This window comes from Mesocricetus auratus, unplaced genomic scaffold (genome assembly GCF_017639785.1).
Source record: "Mesocricetus auratus isolate SY011 unplaced genomic scaffold, BCM_Maur_2.0 Super-Scaffold_100004, whole genome shotgun sequence".
Taxonomy (NCBI): domain Eukaryota; kingdom Metazoa; phylum Chordata; class Mammalia; order Rodentia; family Cricetidae; genus Mesocricetus; species Mesocricetus auratus.
Window position 1 is genome coordinate 46,290,277 of NW_024429189.1, and position 17,663 is coordinate 46,307,939.

Below are 17,663 nucleotides of genomic sequence, written 5' to 3' on the forward strand. Positions count from 1 at the left end.
TATACTCAGCCCATAAAACATGCAGCACCTAGCCTGCACAGCATCTCCAGATGCCTCATCTGTGGGGAAGAAAGAAAGCACTTCACAGTCGGCCCAAGAACCAATGCCCGGACACACCAAGGCCACATACCAACATCACAGCCAGCGGTAACGTGCCACAGGGACACTGAGACAGCCTCCCTCCCAGGATGCTGTTAAGGTACAAAGTAGAACATAGGTGTGCAAAGAGTCCAGTCAGTCAGGGCGACATGAGACAGTTATCCATGGTGGAGGGTGAACTCATCAATTTCGCATCACCACTGAGCCAGCTACCCAAAGCCTTTCTTCCTAGCTCCTTTTAGAAGTCACAACATTTCTTTTTCCACAAGGCATCAGGGCTTTATGAACACCTTTGATGACTCAAAACACTCACTACCAACGTTTGCTCTAGTGGCCTAAGACGATGTTCACACTGAAAAGTGTTTCCATTTATTTTTCAAAATCTAAAAAAAAAAAAAACCAACAAAAACAAAACAAAACAGCACTTGATGCTAGCTAGCCCTTATCTTTTGAAAAATAAAAAATAAAATACTCATGAAAGTTCATAGCCAAAAGCGCTCTTCAAAGTAGAGCTCTTTAACTGGAAAAAGGCCAGCCATGCCTTTTAATTCTTTTTAAATGTTTTATTTAAAATCCTGTGTGCATCCATTCCTTAGAATTTTGCACTTACATAATAAGCACCATAGCTTGCTGTATTAACCACTTTTGTACAAGATATGGAGTTGTTCAATAATGATGATATCAAGTCTACCTCACTGGTATATTTGCAATGTCATCCAAATTGGCCAAAGCTCTCTTCAAGGTGAAGAGTTTGGAGTGACAACTTCAGCCTGCATACTATTTCCAAATTATTCTCATTAATAAGAACCTCAATCCCAGTGATCTATCTCTACAGTATAGTTCTCAAATAAATGTCACTGGGAAGACAGATAAGGAGCCACCAACAGCATCTTTGCTTGAAGGTTGGATTTTGTAAAATACATCAAAATCAAAGTCACACATACAGGTCAATGATCAGGGAACTAGGCAACATTCCACGTGGCTCATCATCACCCCCTTAGCTCATCAGCAAGAGACAGTTCCTGGGTTCTGTCATTAGGAAAATGGGATACTCATGCCGATTCTTGAAGGTCTAGGTCCTTGCCCTCTAAAGTGCATGACTTCATGAAGACTCATGGACTCAACCCAAGAAAAAGACTGCACAACCATTATTGTAAGAAAAAACATCCCTTAGGGGTCTGGGGCTAAATACATTGTAACTATTTTAGACACCTGTCACACACTAAAATGACCCTGTACCATGTTTTCATCTTGGCACTAATGAATCCAAAATCAAAACTGGGCCAGAGAGATGACTCAGTAATTAAGAGCACTGGCTGCTCTTCCTGAGGACCCGGGTTCCATTCCCGCACCCACATGGTGGCTCACAGCCATCTGTAACCCCAGTTTCAAGGGATCTGGCGCCCTCTTCCAGCCTCCGTGGGCACTAGGCACACGAGATGTGCAAAGACATACATGCAGGTTTAACACTCAGATACATGTAATAAAATATTAACAATTGAAGAAAAAACTAAAACAGTGCATTGGTACAGTGCACAGCTATAAGGACAACACTAGGGAGTTGGAGGCAGGAGGATTGAAAGTTAGAGGTTGTCCTCGGCTATATAGTGAGACTTTTGACAAAATATTTTTAAAAGGAAAAGAGGAGAGAGGGGAGGAAGGCAAAACGCTTTTGCAATCCTGTGTGAGTGCATTCTGCTAGCCCTGTCTGTGCATAGATCATACAAACCTGTGCTGGCCTCTCTAACTTTCATGTCCATACCTAAAATTTTTCAGCATTTCTGTACTATTTCTCCATAAAGGAGGTGATAGCTGATCACTTAAACAGCCATTTTTATTCCTGAGAACTGGAAAACAAGCTCACATCCTCCTTCCCCAACTACACACAACTGACTCCCCTGTAGAATTTGCTGGTGCATATAAAGGTCCTCACAAGGTCTGTGAACATGTCCCCGCCTCTGTGTGCACATACACTCACCTCCCTCATCATTTTGTGTGGTTCTTTGCTTTCCATACTTATTAATATAACTTCCATCCTCAAGTGGGAACGAGGCAACTCCAGTTTCTATAGACCTTTTACACCATCGTGTGGTGGTTCTGTGTCATTGCAACTTCAAAATCTAAAGACTTTTTTTTTTAATGTCTGGAGAAAATACACTTGAGGATAAATTTAGCATCTTAAGTATATGTGAGTCGAAAGATGGTAGAGATGTGTGTATTCAATCCCCAATGTTTATTTTAATGGTGACAGTATCCATTACAGTGTCTCTTCCCCACATGATGTTTAATAGCACTTTTTAAAAAGTAGCATAAATAATATAAGGGAACAGTTTGAGAGGAAAAGCCACTGAAAGAACCCTGGAGACTCACAGACACAAAGTTTCACAAGGTTGCAACTGGCAAACTCTCTTCTCATCTTGTCCTTTGTTCATTTTCTTTCTTTCTCTTTCCTTCCTTCTTTCTTTTTCAAAGAGGTTCATATTTCATTTCTCCAGGGACAATTTCTACAGGTGAGCATAAGTGAAAGGCCTGCTTGTACACCAAAGTCAGGCCCTTTGGGTGTTTCCATTAAAGGGGTGAGGCCTCCAGCTGGCTCACAACAGGAGGCCTAGGTAATCTATTGAGCCTTGGGTAGTAGATCAATATTTATCTCAGGAATGCAAATGGACTTTGGGCACCCATCCAACAATGAGAGATGTACTCTCACCCTGGATGAAATGACAGACTATGGACACCCCCATGGAGGGCCTCACCCTCCCTGGGGAAATGAGGGGATATTGGAAGGTTTGGTGGGAGGGCATGGGAGGTAGAGAGAGAAAGGGAAAGGGACCTGGAATTGACATGTGAAGCAATCTTGTTTCTAATTTTAATTGAAAAATAAAAAAATTTTTCAAAGGAAGGTGGGCGGGGCTAGGGAGAAGGCTGAGTCTAGCAAAGAGTAAGGTGCTTGCTTGACACTCTGCAAAGGCTGGATGAAACAGCCTGCTCTGCTAATCCTAGCATTGCTGAAGCCCAAACAGGAGGATCTCTGGAGCTTCCTGACCAGTCAGTCCATCTAGACAAATCAGTGAGCTCCGGTTTCAGTGAGAGCCCCTGTCTCAAAAATCAGTCTACCACAAGACCCAGCAATTCCACTCTTAGGCATATATCCAAAAGATGCACATTCATACAGCAAGGATGTCTGTTCCACTATGTTCATAGCAGCATTATTTGTAATAGCCAGAACTTGGAAGCAACCTTGATGCCCCTCAAATGAAGAGTGGATAGAAAACAACAACAGCAACAACAAAAAACATTGTAGCAATGATCCCCAAAAGACATTCATTTCTGAAGCATTTTCCACTCTATACTTGCAGGATGTTTTTATAAGTTGAGTCTCATTTCTTGAATCATTTATGTGCTGAATCTTTATAGGTAACATGAAATATGTAAATTCCATTCCATCCACAGATGTAATGTTGCAACGAAAGTCATTCAGTTGTGGGAAGGGAAAAGAATAGGAAACTACATAGTACGATCTTACAAAACAACAACGAAAAACAAAAACATTTGTATGACTACTTTCTGTGCCAGCTCCTTGTTTTATTCAGCTTAAAAAGAGTTCAGGATGACCTAGATCTCTCGGTCTTACTGTGTCAGCCTCCCAAGTGCTGAAATCGCAGGTGTGTGTCGCCACACCCAGCAGAACAATTCATACTGTTGTGTAGAACACGTGGATGTGGAAAGACAGGACCCACGTCTGCTTCACCTTTGTCCCAGACTGCGTTCTTCACAAAGGGAGAACTCAGCAAGCATCTGCTTTAAAAGGATGTAAGAGGCACCGACTGCTATGTCCATTCTAAGGCAGAATGCTAATAAAATACCATTTGTGTGGTCAAAAGTGCAGAAAGAAATGTGTTAATATAAAGTAAAGGGAAAAAACACAAGAATACTTAGGAGAAAAGACAGCAAATGCTACAATTCAGAAAGATATGATAGAAATATAAAAAATTAAGGTGGAAACCAATTGAGGAAGGCATCCTCTGGCCTCCACACGCACAGACATGCATGGCACACGTGCTCATACACGTGCACACACTGCTAGAGGGCAAATGCAAAGTGCCTCTTGGGTGTGGTCAGGGTTACTTTCCATCTCAAACTTGAGCTGCCCTGGGACTGACCAGCAGGCTCACCCCGCTCTTGCCTCCTTACAATAACCCCTTGTCAATACTACCTATGGGAGCCAGGGTTAACCTCCCCCAAAGCAAAGTCTGCAAGAACAACCTACCTGAGCCCAGCACACATGTCTCATTCCTGACACAGAGAATGAGGATTAAGCAAAAATCATACAGAAGGAGGAGGAAGAGAAGGAGGAGGAGGAGGAAAAGAGAAGAGGAAGAGGAGGAGGAGGAGTAGTTTTAAATCCTTCTGCCCATCTTCGCAAGCTTCCAGTCTCCTGCTCCTTTCTAACAACCCTCTGTCCCAGGTCCGTCTCCACCTTTCAGGCACACCAAGCTTGCTTTCCATCTGAGATTCTGATCATTGCCTTCGCTCCCTCTGGGTCACTTCCCTTGCATGACTAACTTACTTTGTAGCCTTCACGAGTCAGTCAACTTTACATGAGGGTTAGAAATTCCTTTCAAATTTGTTACAGAAGAGAGAGAAAAATTGACCTTTTAGTCCATAAACAATCGGAAAAGCCAGATGTTAGATAATGAAGGGCCCTGGATTCCTTTCACTCTTTGTGTGTAATTCGTTGCAGGGAAGAAAGCACTGAGAGAAAACAGGGTTGCTGGAAGGCCTCCGGCTTTGAGACTCTTTGTGATGCCATGGGAAAGGGCCTGCTCTCCCCAGCTCTCGATTTCTTCAAACACACCGAGAGGAAAATGATGGGGGATCCTTTCTATATATACGCTTCTCTTATTAGTTGATGAATAAAACACTGTTTGGCCAATAGAGGCAAGAAGATAGGTGGGACTAGGAGATGAGGAGAATTCTGGGAAAGGTAAGCAGAGGGAGGAAACAAAGAGATGCCATGTAGCCACCAAAGGAGTAATAGGTCTGGGCACTCTCCAGTAAGCCAAGACCACATGGAAATACATAGATTTATAGAAATGGGTTAATAATTACGGCAGAGCTAGACAGTAAGAAGCCCGAGCTACTGACCAACAGTTTAATAATTAACATAAATCTTTGCGTGCTTATTTGGGGTTGAAGCAACAGCGGGATCTGGCGGGACAAGAAACTCCAGCAACAGGAAAACTGCATCCACTGTCATTCACTTGACACAAACTTAGGGTCAACTCGGAGGAGGGAACTTCAATTGAGGAACTGCCTAGATCGAAGTGGCCTATAGCCATGTTTATGAGGCATTTCCTTAATTGCTAATTGATATAGGACAATCCAGTCCATGGTGGTGGTACCATCCCTAAGCAGGTCAGCCTGGACTGCATAAAAAGGGCAGCTACTGAGCAAGCCAGGGGAAGCAAACCAGTAAGGAGAGTTTTACTCTGGTCTCTCCTTCACTTCCTGCTTCTAGGTGCCTGCCTTAAGCGCATTCGGCATTGCTTGATGATGGACTATAACAAGTAAACACTTTCTTCCCCCAAGTTGCTTTTAGTTGGTGTTGTATCACAGCAACAGAAAGTCAGCTAGGACACCCACCTCTCAGGCTGTATGTCAAAGGTACCTGTCATTATTTCGGTCTTTGCAGGGACACTACCAGCTCTAGCACTCCTCTGGGTGTGTGTCTGGGTATGTGTCTTTTGCCACCAAACAGCAGAAGCCTCTTGCTCGAAGACGGACCTTTCTATCTTTAAACATTATTTGTGGCAAAGCATCGCCTAGGGCAAGATCAGAAGTAAATCCCTGGCAGTGAACTCTTTCCCATTCTGAGGAAATGGAGATCTCAAAGGACCCAGAACAAAGTCAATTCCCACCAAAACCCTCGGGCAACATGCTTCTCTACAGCAGGTACAAACATTCTTTAAGGACACAGTGAACAAAATGTAAAATGAGTGTTTGTCACTCTGCCTGGCAAATATCCTGCTTCTGCATCAAAGGACAAGGGCATCAGGGTACCAGAGTGAGAGGCGTGGGTGGGAGAGTCCATGACCAACAGAAGCTGGTGGCTGTGCTGCAGACACAGACTGCAAACAAAGCATCAGACCTGTTTTGTGGCTTAGCTGCCGTGCTAGACCCCAGCAACCACTAGGCACAAACTTGGCAATATCTCCCCACTCAATCTGCATCGATAAACGGGAGGTAAGCGCACTACAGCGAGGAAGAGGTCCGCAGAATGCCTTGTTCCAAACACCAGACTCGCTTCTTTGTGCTTTCAGCTCAGTTGCCTTATTGTCCATGTAACGAAGATTAACAGCTCATGTTCTGGGTGCTGAGCATCCTTGACAGGTTAAATCTAGGTTCACAGTGGCAGCTTCAGCATCACCTGGGAAACTCTGACAATAACAAGATTTCCAGCGTCAGCTGAGCATCGCTGAACTAGTAACTTGCAGCTGGAGCCCAGCTCCAGGTAAGAACTCAATAATCACCTATTCACTCATCAACACTTAAAGTTTAGTACCTTCAGCTCCTCAGAGAATGAGAATAGTGAGTGGGATAGAGATTGTGAGCAATCATTTCTGTGCATGCTCAGGATAAAGACAATGGTCAGCCTTTGGATAGGAAGGTCACCAGCTACCCTGCACTGACAGTAATAGAGCACTTACATTGCTATCTGAGATGTGTGAGTAAACTGAGCATCCTGCCAGCATGTGGCTGTAGTCACTACTGTTCAGACATTCTGATAGCTAAGACGGTGAAACCTCCTGGTGGCATCCCCATTTCCCTGATGGATAATTATGATGAACGTCTTTTTAAATGCACGTAGTGGTCATTTTTATTTTACTGTTTTGTGAAATATTTTTTCTAATTGTAGTCTTTGATTCTTTAGTATTGGGATTCCAGTGTTCTTTACATATTGTAGATAGCAGTCCTTTGCTTTTGAAATGTGTGGTTTTCAAGTATTTTCTTCCTTTTATAATTTATATTTTCATCATATTCATACAGTATTTTATGAAGTGAAAATTTAAAAGTTTGAATTTTCCACCTCAGTTAATCTAATCTAGATAACCCTCAGAGTCGTGTTGAGAGATTTGCTTCCATGGTGATTCTAAGTCCTACCAGTTGACAATCAAGACCAAGAATCTTACAGTTCTTCCTCCATTGGAATGGTTTTTCTACGTTTATCAAATATCAATTCAGGAACTGTGGAAATGGCTCTCTGGGTAAGTGCTAGCTGCTGTATGAACATGGAGACTGAAACTGGATCCTAATTAGCCACTTAGACCTCAGTATTATGGTATCTATAACCTCAATGCAGGGTGGGTGGGGTGAGATGAGCAAATCACAGAGTGTCATTGGCTAGCTTGTCTGTCAGAACCATTAAGACCTGGGTTTACAGAAAAACCTTGATTCTCTCCCTGGCCCCCTTGCCCCACAACATCACATGCTAATAGGAACAATAGAAAAAGACACTCAGCGTTGATTTGATTTCCACATGTGCATTCAGTGGTAAATGCACATGCATAAACCTCCTCCCCTGCCACTAAATATTTACAATTAATTTAGTCTGTGTGTATGGGCTATTTATGGACTCTATTATTTCTCATTGACCTCTGTGTCTACCTATTAGAATCACACTATTTTATTACTTTAGCTATCAGTCAGCTGTACTCCTTGATAGAGATTCTTCACAGTTTATCTTTGTCAACATTGTTTTGGCTATTCTAAGATTTGTGCTTTTTCCAATGAATTTTAGAGTGCTCTTGTATATATTTGATTCACAACACTTGTGAGATTTTAGTTGTAAATTTTATAAACATACAGGGAGACTTGACATCTTAAATATGTTGAGTGTTTTAATCCATGAACATAGTATAGATCTCCATCTGTTAATGCCTTTGGGTTCCTTCTTTAGTATTTTATAATTTTAAGCATACATAATCTAAACATGCTTTGAAAAGATATATCTGAGTATTTCATTTTATTATTACTATCAATGGTACTGTTGTTTTTTAAATTTTGTTTCTCCATATTAATTTTTGTATACAGCTGTGTGGTTTTTATGTGTTGGTTCTTATATAACCTTGATGGATTCATATATTAGTTCTAACGGCTCTCACAGATTCTTTGGGATTTTAAACCAGTTATCACGTCATCTATAAAGAAAGACTGATGCTTCTACTTCTTCCTTTCTAATCTATGCCCCTGTCTACATTCTTGTTTTATTTCAGAATCTAGTACTCCCATTACTATATGATGGATAAGAGGCATAAAATAGAATATGTATTTCATTCTAAATCCTAGAAGTTAAACATTCAATCTTTTAGCATCAAGCTGAAGGCATCTTGTAGATTATTAAATTTAGATAATTATTCTCTATTGACTCCAATAGGTATTAGAATTTATCAAATATTTTCCAAAAAATGCATCAGTTACTATAATCACATGAGTTTCCTTTTTTAGTGTGTTGACATGTTGAATTATCTTGACTGAGTTTTAATATATTGAATTAAATATATTGAATTAGCTTTATTTATATACATCAAAGCTCTTTGATTATATTTTTACACATTCTGAATTTTTTTTGTATTTTGAGAAATTTTGATTCTAGGTGCATAAGTGATTTTTATAAGTGGTTTTTATATTGTTTTGCCTGCTTCTGGTATCCGTGTGACTCTGGTCATATAAAGTAGGTGACAAACTGTTTCTTCCTCCTGTATTTTCTGGTAGAGAGTGTGCAATATTGAAGCTAATTTCCCTTTAAATGCTTCGCAGAATTGTCTGTGGGCTCCAATACACCCTGCAAACCCAAACACTGTAAGACTGACATGAAAAAGAAGCAGCCACTTCCTAAAGTAATAGTTATCAAGTAAGACACCATTCTGACTGCCTCTTTCTTCTTTGGTCAGGAGGTGGTTGGTTTAAGTTCTACCAACATCTGAATCTCGAAAGCTACTAAGGCAGTATACCACACACTAAGTAGCTTAAAGAACATTAGTTCACCACTTCATGTCAGCAATCAAGGTGCCTGGTGTGGGCTGGCTGTTTCTCTGCGCTCCGAGGGAGAGGGAGGGTCTGTTCCAGGCTTAAGTTATAGGTAGCTATTTTCTCCTGTGTCTTCTCACACTCTCTTATCCTTAGATATTGTTTCCGAACATAAGTTCCTTTCTTTAAGGTAGGAAGTGATTTTTGAATTTTAAAGGAATTAATGGCCTCGTTTTCACTGCAATATTTCCATAAAGACTGTCCCTCCAAAGAATATCCTATTTTAAGGATATTATTGTTTGTTTCTTTGCTGTTCTTGTTTTACTTTTGGGGTGGGGAACAGATTTCAATTCACCATACTCTCTAAAGTTAAGCAATCATGAGCAAAAACAGAAAGACCAGCATTTTGTTCCTTGAGTTCATGCTTTGCCCTTGAAATCGCCAGCCTCTCTATGCTACCTGAAGAAGAAAGAGAAGCCCCCTTCCTCCGTGCCTGTTCCCTACCTGTCTGGATCCCATCAATTCCGAATCCTTAAGATGGACTCTGGATATGTTATCAAGCTCCCCGAATTGCGGTTTAGGAGAATGGAGGCAGTGTTTTAGCAGGGCTACAACAGTCAGGAAACAACAGAGGCACACATAGTTGAGGACAGCGCAATTGCTCCCAGTTGAGGGGACACAGGAAGACACAGCTACCTCACAAAGGACTCCAGTGACCAAGGGACTACCTGAGGGGAACTCAGCTGTGACTTGTAAAGAATCCTGAGATAGCAGCCACCAAGGAAGCAGAGCACTGCCACTTGGCAAAGGCAAAAGCAGGAAATCACTCACCCTTACTGTGCTCCCCTTCATCCTCACCCTCTCTGTGCTCCCATCCCCTGAGCTAAGGCAGACTGGGGCAGAACAGTGTGGCAGTGCCTGTGCCCAGTACTACTCTGTGCTCCAGGGGCCGTGGAGCAAAGTTTTCATTTAGATCAAGAGGACAGAAGTGTTATAACTAGAGCTCAATCTTCCTCATCAAAGAGTCCTGAACAAATGAAGGTAAGAAGTTATGGATGGGTTGAGACCAGTGTTGAGGACCAACTGCCAAGCAGAAAAGAGCAGTGTGCTAGGTCAAAACGCAGGAAAGTGAATGGGGAAAAATGACCCGATGTCAGGCCTGGTCCTCATTGAGTAAGAGACTCAAAACTTTAAACACTGTACATGTGCCTCCTACTGATTCCTATGACAGAAACCTGCCCCTGTCATCAGGTTGTACAACTATATAATTTAAATTACTAAGGTAACTACAGACATGAGGGCTGAGATGTAATTCAAACCATTCCTCGGGTTATTTGCTTTCTAGCTGAGATATCAATTTTAGCCTAACACCAACATATTCTTAACATGAAAATACTAGCTTACACATGCTCTGTGAACAATTATAATTGTCATTGTAATAAGTAAGTAGAAATGGAAAGTGATTTTTCATTATTACAACATGTATCTTATATCACAGTGTGATAAGCATGGATTAGGGGAATTAGTTTAATGACGTTAAACTCATTTTGCTAGGCAAAAACATGGTTGCAGTTAGCTTTAAATAGAGAAGTTATTCATCTGCAGCACATATCCATTTCCAGCTGCAGTCAACGTAGATCAGGGTCTAGCATACAAAATTGATACACCAACAACTGACATTGTCTCATTTTATGTGAAAGCCATGTGATAAGGACAAACACTTGCCAGATGGGTTTGAGAGCCCTTCTACCTCACTTGGGGGGAATCTTTTATGGCCAGAGAGAAACCCCACCTCGAGTGGGAACCTTCTCTAGAGATAGCAATAAAACACAGTTCTCATTAGCTCTGTCAGATGAAGCCAGCACTAAGCAGTGCTGTGGAGGAGGCAGGCTGTCCAAGGATAATGCGAGGGATGTGAAAAGGGATCCAAACATGAGAGCAGATGTAGGGATGAAAACTCTCAAGTTCTATCTACTTCTGCCTGCTCCTGGAAAAGGGGTGAGAGGCAGGAACTCAGAGGAGAGGCTTGCTGGTTGGATGAGGCCTGTTCCAGCTGTCAGCTCCACCACAGCACTGTAGGCAGCCCTCCAAAAGAGGAAGAAAGCCTAGTGTCCTAGCTTAATGCTTGATGACAGAACTGTGGGTTGTTATAAATAAAGCTGTAGCCATTTAGATGCCATCAAGTAGGATATCACACAATAGAAAGTAGCTTTTTCTTTAAAGCCTAATTTCGAAGAGGGACGAAATAATGGTTATCACTGATCAATTTTAAACACAATTTTAAAAGCTTATCCAATATGGGGAAACAGTAAGTCCATGGCCCAATGTACCTGTGTGTGTGTGTGCGTGCACGCGCGTGTATGCGTGTGCAAATTCTCTGAGAATGAACAAAGATCTTCCTATATTTTACCTCTAGAGAAACAGCCTACATTGTGGTAGTAGTTTTAAGATGACCAATACCTTTCTCTAAAACCATTTTCTGTAACAGAACCATTTTTCCAAAAAGGCAGAGGTGCACAGAGCCTGATTCCTACCTGTGCTGGTGTTCGTGGCAGGGCAAGGGCAAGAGCTGGCAAGCAGTGGCCCTGAGCCCTGGGCTGGGGGCGGAGGCTGCCCATCACTCAGCTGCTTGACCCGCTTTCTATGGGATTTGCCGTCATAATGGACCTGGGCCTGGGCTGCAGAATTTAGCTGGATGTTGCACACATCACAAAAGGAGAAGAGAATCTTCTTCTTCTCTTTATTGAACTGGTCCCCAGGCCTGTCGTTCTTTAACCCCTTTTCTTCAAAGCCCCGTAGGAAGGTTGCCATATTCATAATTCCATCTTCACAATGGTTGTCAGGGATTAAGGAGTATTTCATAACTGAAAGAAAAAAGAAACATAAGGGCCTATAAACTTGTATGTGCTCTCTTATCTTCCGGTGCGAATATAATTCATTTTTAATGGTTGAGTTCAGCAGATATGGTCTTCAACAAATCCGAAGCACTTTATATCTCCCTCTGCCCCTCTTCTATTACCTACCTCCCTAACACCTCTCACTCGCTCTGCCCTTTTAACTCCTGCCCACCCACGAGATCTTAGCTAGCAGTGGTCTTTTCCAGGGAACCCCTTCTCAACCCACAGTAAGGACAGAGCAGGCCATGGGCACCCAGAGACCTATATGGTTTTCCTTTACAACATCTATCACATTGTAAATTCCATGTCTAGGAATGTATTTGTTTTATGTCTGTCTCTGTGAGGACAGCAACCTCATCTCTGTGTATGTCTTAGGCCTAGAGCTGAACTTTTACATAGTAGGTACATAAATATCTGTTCATAACAGGAAGGAATGTTTTGAAACCAAAACTATTCCAAATAACCTTTCAAGACAAAAATGAACATAAAGTATATACACACACGCACACACCCCTACCTGCACACATGCAAACAGACACATGCCAGAACTAGGATCTAATCAGAACTAAGATTAAAACACAGTATAAAGAACAACTTACATTGAATCGTGTTCTAAATGCCCCTTTACAAGTCAGCTTGCTGGAATTTGCACATATTTTCTTGTGATGTAGTGAAACAAGTGGTTTGTAAATTTCCAGACTAGCCCATAAATATCAATTTAATCTTTGATAAGCTTGAAATGTAGATCATCTGAAATACAAAAAATAGAAATGCATTACTATAGCAAATGGGTGCGTATGTTAAAAAAGCAAAACAGACTCTAACATAATTATATTTTTGAATGCTGGTCTTTTCTTTCAATTATTAGATGACAGAATCAAGAAGAATGATACCCCTCCTAAGGGATTTAAAAAGAAAAATTTCAATACCTCGAGACCCTCAGTTACTGTAAGTTACATTGCCTTTTTATTTATTTTTTGTTCAGTTCTACTTTAAAACAGGTTAACTGTTCATTTCAGTTGACCTCAGAGTTTGTGGAAGTTTCACACTTTCCAAGTGTGTCAGTGTTGTGTTTCTTGGGTTGGATGAGGAGAAAGCCACTCTTCAAGAAGACGGGGATATGCAGACACAGGGACATACACTTCAGGCCCACACTTAAGAGACTGAGGAAGGAGAACTTCAAGTTCAAAGCCAGGATGGGCTTTATATCAAACCTCATCTCAAAAAACAAAAATGAAAACAAGGACAGACAACTGGCAAAGAAGAACAAAGACAGTCATATAAAAGAATAATCAGGATTCATAATGACTTGTGATGGATTTTTGTGAATGGGATAAACTCAGAGGATTAAAATACATTATTGGTATTGAGGGATTGTTTCATCTAAGCTGGCTTTGGGTTCTCTGGAAACAAGGGAAAAACGAAACACAAGTTCACAAGCTGAATAATGAAGACTCAGATAGAATGTGACCATAAAGACAAATGTTGATTCTACACGCAGTATGCCATATCTACAATTTACCCTTATACCCAGCTGTGAAGACCGTTCACATCTTACTGGATGCATAAAACATACTCAGCCCACACAGTATCTTATCTGGTGCCACCATTTTAAGGGACTCTATAAAACTTTACTTATTTCTTTCAGCTTAATCAGTTTTCTTTCCTTTACATCTACACAAATAGGCTGGTGAGATGACTCAGCAAGTAAAGGCCCTTGATGCCAAGGCTAAACAACCTGAATTCAATTCCCAGGACCTACATATTGGAAGAAGAGAACTGACTCCCACCTCTACACATGAAATGTAACATGCTTCCTCTACAACTAAAAAAAATGGGAAAAATCTACACAAATTCTGCATAAATAGTAAGTAAACAATTCCCATATCTATTCTGGGGATAAAAGAATCCTTACTAAAATGTGATTTGAATTGCACATATACAAGTCTTTGGACTTTAAATCCAAAACCTTGTCACGCTTCACAACATTACCTTAACCTCTCTCCAAATATTCGAATGTAAGAATTGGTGAATGAGCTGAATTGATAAACAGTCCATAATGAGCTCATCAATGTTGCAACCTGGTGAGAACACTAGTCCACAGCAAGGAAGAAAAGCTGGACCTGTGAAGCTCACAAAGCTAGACCAGTCACCCGACCTAACTGCATCACTGAATCCCACTCAGGCAACTATGTGACCTTTGATTCCCCTAAAGGCTACTGACACTTCCTTTGCAAACTGTGACCTCTCTGAAGGTCTCTGGGCTTGGCCATGCTGTGGATGAACACGGTGTCTCACTGAAAGAGGGTATCTGTCATATTATTCCCCCCTTTAAATCTCATAGTGAAACAATGACTTTTTTTGTACTGTAAAACATAAACCAGCTGCCTCTACTTTTGAGGCTACTGCCATTTGTCCCAGAAAGAAGGTACACTTTACATCAATTTACTCATGCATAATCTAAATAGGAAATATGGAACCTGGAAGTTTGTGCCTTCTCCTGAGCTACTCACCCAAGGATCCTTCCAGCCTCAGAACCACACCTATGGGCCACTTTGGCAAGGGTGTGATGCCTTAAACAATGTTTTCCAGCTCCTAGGTATCTGTCTAGTATCTGATTTCATTCACCACACTTAGTTGGCTTCTCAGGGTGAACAAAGCAAGTTCTCACTATTTCCACTCGCAACCAGTCTATTTAGTTACAGAGGTCTTAGGAAAAGGACCTAGAGGAGGCAAATATCAGTCTTGACAGCCACATTTGGGTCCAAAATGATACAATGCACATGTGTGGAGTAATGGTGTTTATAATGTCAACTTTCTGTGTAATGGTAAGGTTGACAGTCCAGTCTAAGTGGAAGAAGAGAGAGAAAAATCTCTCTTGATTTTTTTGAGCAGACTATCTTAGATGACATGTTTTGTATGCATGGGATAGAAAGCTCTTCGGGACTGATTTTTGAGAGTAGTAAGCAGCATGCTGCTTTAGGTGAACTAGGAGGTGTCTCTGGGGACACAACAAGGAGAAGCAAAAGTGTCCTATGCTCTTCTTGTGTTATTTTGTGAGATGGCCCACACTTTGGACTCCATGAGAGAATAGCTTATCCTGATACACATTAAGGAATGAGAAGGTGGGTCTGTGAGGTGCTGCCTTTGGGAAAATGAACTGAAGGACCCAAACTGGATGATCAGTATGTATCAGAATGAGTGATTTTAAATGACCAAGAGGTAACAGACTGGGTAAACTTTCCTAAGGTAAAATATTATCTTTAGGGCCAGTCCCATATCCAATGAAGTTAACTATGCCCATGAAAACACCGGAAATAAATAATCTTATACCACCAAAACCAAAAGAAGAGAAGCACATAAACACATACATTCTCTCTCTCTCTCTCTCTCTCTCTCTCTCTCTCTCTCTCTCTCTCTCTCTCTCTCTCTCTCTCTCTCTCTCACACACACACACACACACACACACACAAAACACCATGAAAACAACAAAATAACAAGAACTAACAATCATTGGTCATTAATATCTCTCAATATCATTGAACTGAATTCCCTGAACCCATCTCAACATCTCAACATCAAAAACTCAGAGTAAAGGGTTAGAAAAAGATTTTCCAAACAAAGGGACCTAAGAAGCAAGCTGGTGTAGCCATTCTAATATCTAACAAAATAGACTTCAGACCAAAATTAATCAAAAGAGATGGGAAAGGACACTTCATACTTATCAAAGGAAAAGTCCACCATGAAGACATTCCAATTCTGAACATCTATGCCAACAATTCAAGTAAAGTAAACTTTACTAAAGCTTAAATCACACATCCATCGATGCTCATACATTAACACTGTGATACTTCAAAACTCCACTCTCACCGATAGATTGGTCATTCAGACGAAAACTGAATAGGGAAGTTCTGGAGTTAACAGATATTATAATCCAAATTGACCTGACAGATATCTACAGAACATTTCATCTAAACACAAAACAATACAGCTTCTTCTCAGCATCTCATGGAATACTCTCCAAAATTGACCACATACTCAGGCACAAAGCAAGTCTCAACAGATACCAAAAACAAAACAAAACAAAACAAAACACAGAAATAACACCCTGCATTCTATCAGAACACCACAGGTTAAAACTGGATTTCAACAACAACAAAAACAGCAGAAAGGCTACAAATGCATGGAAACTGAACAACTATCTAATGAATAACTACAGGGTCAAGGCAGAAATAAAGAAAGAAATTATAAGCTGCCACAAGTTCAACGAAAAGTAATACACAACATACCCAAACTTATTGTACACAATGAATGTGGTACTAAGAGGAGAAGTCCATAGCACTAAGTGTCTACATAAAAAAATTAGAGATATCTGATACTAGTGACTTAATAGCACACCTAGAAGCTCTAGAGCAAAAAGAAGCAAACACACCAAAGAGAAATAGAGGGCAGAAAATAATGAAACTGAGGGATAAAATCAATAAAATAGAAATAAAGAGGACAATACAAAGAATCAATGAAACAAAGAGTTGGTTATATACAAACCCTTATTCAAAATAACTAAAATACACAGAGAGAATTTATCAAATCAGAAATGAAAAAGGGGACATAATAACAGATACCAAGGAAATCCAAAGAATCATTGGGCCATACTTTAAAAACCTATGCTCCACAAAATTGGAAAAATGTGAAAGAAATGAACAAATTTTCTTGATATATACCACTTACTAAAGTTAAATCAAGATTAGATAAACAATTTAAATGACCTATAACCCCTAAGAAAATAGAAGCAGTAATTAAAAGTCTTCCAACCATAAAAGGCCAGGGAAAGACTTTTAGTCCAGAATTCTGCCAGATTTTCAAAGAAGAGCTAATGCCAATACTATCCAAATTATTCCACAAAACAGAAACAGAAGAAACACTACCAAATTCATTTTATGAGGCAACAGTCACCCTGATACCCAAACCACACAAAGATTCAATAAAGATAATTACAGACAAATTCCCCTCATGAACATTGATGAAAAAATAATTAAATACTCACAAACTAAATTCAAGAACACATAAAAAAGTTATTCATTATGATCAAGTAGATTTCATCCCAGAGGTGCAGAGATGGTTCAATATATGAGAATCTGTTAATATAATATACCATATAGACAAACCGAAAAATTAAAGGCCATATGATCATCTCATTAGATGCTGAAAACCCCTTTGACAAAATCCAAAACCCCTTCAAGGTAAGTCTTAAGGAGATCTGTAATACAAGGAACATGCCTAAACATAATAAAAGCAATATATAGCAAGCCCATAGCCAACATCAAATTAAATAAAGAGAAACTCAAAGCAATTCCACTAAAATTAAGAATAAAAAAGGCTGTTCACTTACTCCATATCTATTCAATATAGTACTTGGAATTCTAGCTACAGCAATAAGAAAACTGAAGGAGATCAAGGAGATACAAATTGGAAAAGAAGTCAATGTATCATTATTTGCTGATGGTATTCATAAGTGACACCAAAACTTATATCAGGGAATTCTTACAGCTTAGAAACATCTTCAGTGAAGCAGTTGGATAGAAGATTAACTGAAAAAAATCAGTAGCCCTCCTACATATAAAAAACAAAAAGGCTGAGAAA

General features: G+C 40.3%; 1 protein-coding gene across 3 annotated transcripts in view; it reads right to left on the minus strand.

Moving 5' to 3' along the window:
• The window catches only part of Znf385b (zinc finger protein 385B), a 406,548-nt gene that overhangs the window by 296,401 nt on the left and 92,484 nt on the right, over positions 1 to 17,663 (minus strand). For all 3 annotated transcript variants that reach the window (XM_005065121.4, XM_013122572.3, XM_040745679.1), the window contains 2 exons: positions 12,623 to 12,773; positions 11,661 to 11,990 (listed from right to left, as the gene is read on the minus strand). In XM_005065121.4, coding sequence (XP_005065178.2) covers positions 11,661 to 11,988 — 328 coding nt within the window. In that variant the 5' untranslated portion in view covers positions 11,989 to 11,990; positions 12,623 to 12,773. The remainder of the gene's footprint in view (positions 1 to 11,660; positions 11,991 to 12,622; positions 12,774 to 17,663) is intronic.